Source organism: Bidens hawaiensis, unplaced genomic scaffold (genome assembly GCF_021521415.1).
Source record: "Bidens hawaiensis isolate Kalapana, Puna unplaced genomic scaffold, B.hawaiensis_p1.1 tig00010432_1, whole genome shotgun sequence".
In the NCBI taxonomy this organism is placed as follows: Eukaryota; Viridiplantae; Streptophyta; class Magnoliopsida; order Asterales; family Asteraceae; genus Bidens; species Bidens hawaiensis.
This window is the reverse complement of record NW_027491794.1, coordinates 111,902-114,061: the sequence shown is the minus strand read 5'-3', so window position 1 is coordinate 114,061 and position 2,160 is coordinate 111,902. Positions and strand designations below refer to the sequence as shown.

Genomic DNA, 2,160 nt, shown 5'->3' with positions numbered 1-2,160 from the left:
TGCTGAAAAGTATCTGTTGCCATTACAATTGATAATTTCTGTCAAATTTTTGCAAAAGGTTCACGGGTTTGTCTAATTTTTCTCATACATTGCAGTAAAAGGATTTAATTTTTATAAAAGGTTCACGAGACTTTACAAAAATTCACAACTATTACATAAATAATAGGCCATACTCACCAAAAGCCATTCCTACCCATTCCAAGTCACAAAACAAACTAAAATGTTTATTCCTATTTTTGTTCAGTTATATTGGGGGTGGAAATTTCATTCGAAAACGAAATGATTTCGTGTGATAATTCCACGAGAAATACTACCGCTATTATCAAATAACAATTATCATATGAAGAATTGTAATGGCAACGAGTACTTTTTAGCATAAATCGCCATTGATAGTGGCAACACTTTTACTTTTTGGTAGAAATCGCCGTTGAAAATGTCAATACATTACTTTTTGGTGCAAATCGCCATTAGCAATGGCAATTGTACTTTTTTATTTTGAAATCGCCATTCTCATTGGCAATTACACTAATTTTCAGACATTCTCTTTATACTTCTGACAATTTCTCTTACACACCTATACTTCTAACTTTAAATCGTCATTTGTATTGGAGAAAACGTCGTCATTTGTATTGGAGAAAACGTTAGATGTGATTAACTTTTGAAGATAACATTAATTGTGATCAATACTTAAAAAAAAGCATTATTTAAAAAAAAACCTAAATAATATATGTAATTACAATATCTGAACCTATGCTTGTTCTTCATGAAATTAACAAACCATCATAGCTTTAAACTCATCAAAGTTAAGCACTCCATCACCATCTATATCAAACTCATGAATCATACCAACACACTCATCAAAACTTGTCGACTCCCCGAGTCGACTCAGCATTCGCTTCAAACTCTTCGGTGTAATGCAATCCGTTCCCTCCATTTCATACATCCTAAAAGCCTTCTTCAAATCCTCAACCTTCTCGTCGTCCTCCGAGCTTTCCATCAAATTAACAAAATCTTCGAACCCTAACTGTCCATTGATCACATCATGTACCTCATTGATTGATATTTCATCGTTGTGAATCAACCGAAAGCAGCGTTGTAACTCGGAGGGAGAGATCATGCCGTTGTGGTCTTCATCAAAGCGGTCGAATACTCGCTTGTAATCGGTTGGTAATTTGTTCATGATGTGGCGTGTGGGTTTGGGTTGTAGAAGATTGAAGAATAAGAAATTGATAAATGAATAAATGATGTTGATGAGATCAAAGAGTTGGAGCATCATTATATTTATATGGATTGTAACGCGTTATTATTATTTATTATACCTAATTTTGAATTATGCATGTTCCATGTTGATGCTGAAATGAAACGAAATGGGATTGAATTGTGTGTTAACTTTTCTAGCAATTCTTCCACGTAATTTATGGCGTCATGACGAAACTGCAAGGAAATTGCATGAGATAAAACTTCCATCACAATGATGTTGACCTTTCTCAAATTATAAAAATAAAGAATGAGAAAATGCAAAAATGTGATTATTTAATACATATCAAGACGATTTTTTTAACATTTTATAGACTCCTGTTTCTTGTCGTGTCGATAGTGATAGATGTAAACTCACCATCCACCCCATGCCTGTGGCGAAGGAATCTTGAACAACTAATTTGGATGAGTCAGACTTAACATACATACATACATGTGTGTGTGTTTGTGTATTATATTTCAGTAAAATTATATTACTAAGCAAAAAACCTGGTGGGTCGAGGCCTGGCCCAAGCTAGGATCCGCAAGTGTGCTAGGCGCTGAAGTCAAACACCTTTGGAGCCCAACGCCCCAACCAACTTGAAACCATTCTAGCCTAAGTAAGACACCTCTAGAACCTAACCCCAACCAGCTGGCCGACATTCTAGCCTAGGCGTTGAAAGTCAGGCACGTCTAAAGCCCATGGCAGACAAGGTAGAAGTAAGAGAATAAGAGAATTTTCATTCACCAACAACCTTACATTAATAAAAATAAAAATATATATACAAAAATGCTAAAAGTAACTAAACTTACTCATCCTTGATAAAATATCAATTGTTAGCAATAGCATCCATAGCAAATGGCTTGTGTTTTAAAGAATGTCTTCATCAATTATTCTCTCCATGTAACTTTAGTTCAAAGGTG

At 34.7% G+C, this 2,160-nt stretch overlaps 1 protein-coding gene across 1 annotated transcript; it reads right to left on the bottom strand.

Moving 5' to 3' along the window:
• Positions 1-769: 769 nt before the first annotated feature.
• Positions 770-1,180, bottom strand: LOC143535208 (putative calcium-binding protein CML19). Its single transcript, XM_077029526.1, has one exon. The coding sequence runs from the start codon at positions 1,178-1,180 to the stop codon at positions 770-772; it is 411 nt and encodes a 136-aa protein (XP_076885641.1).
• Between the last annotated feature and the right edge of the window lie 980 nt (positions 1,181-2,160).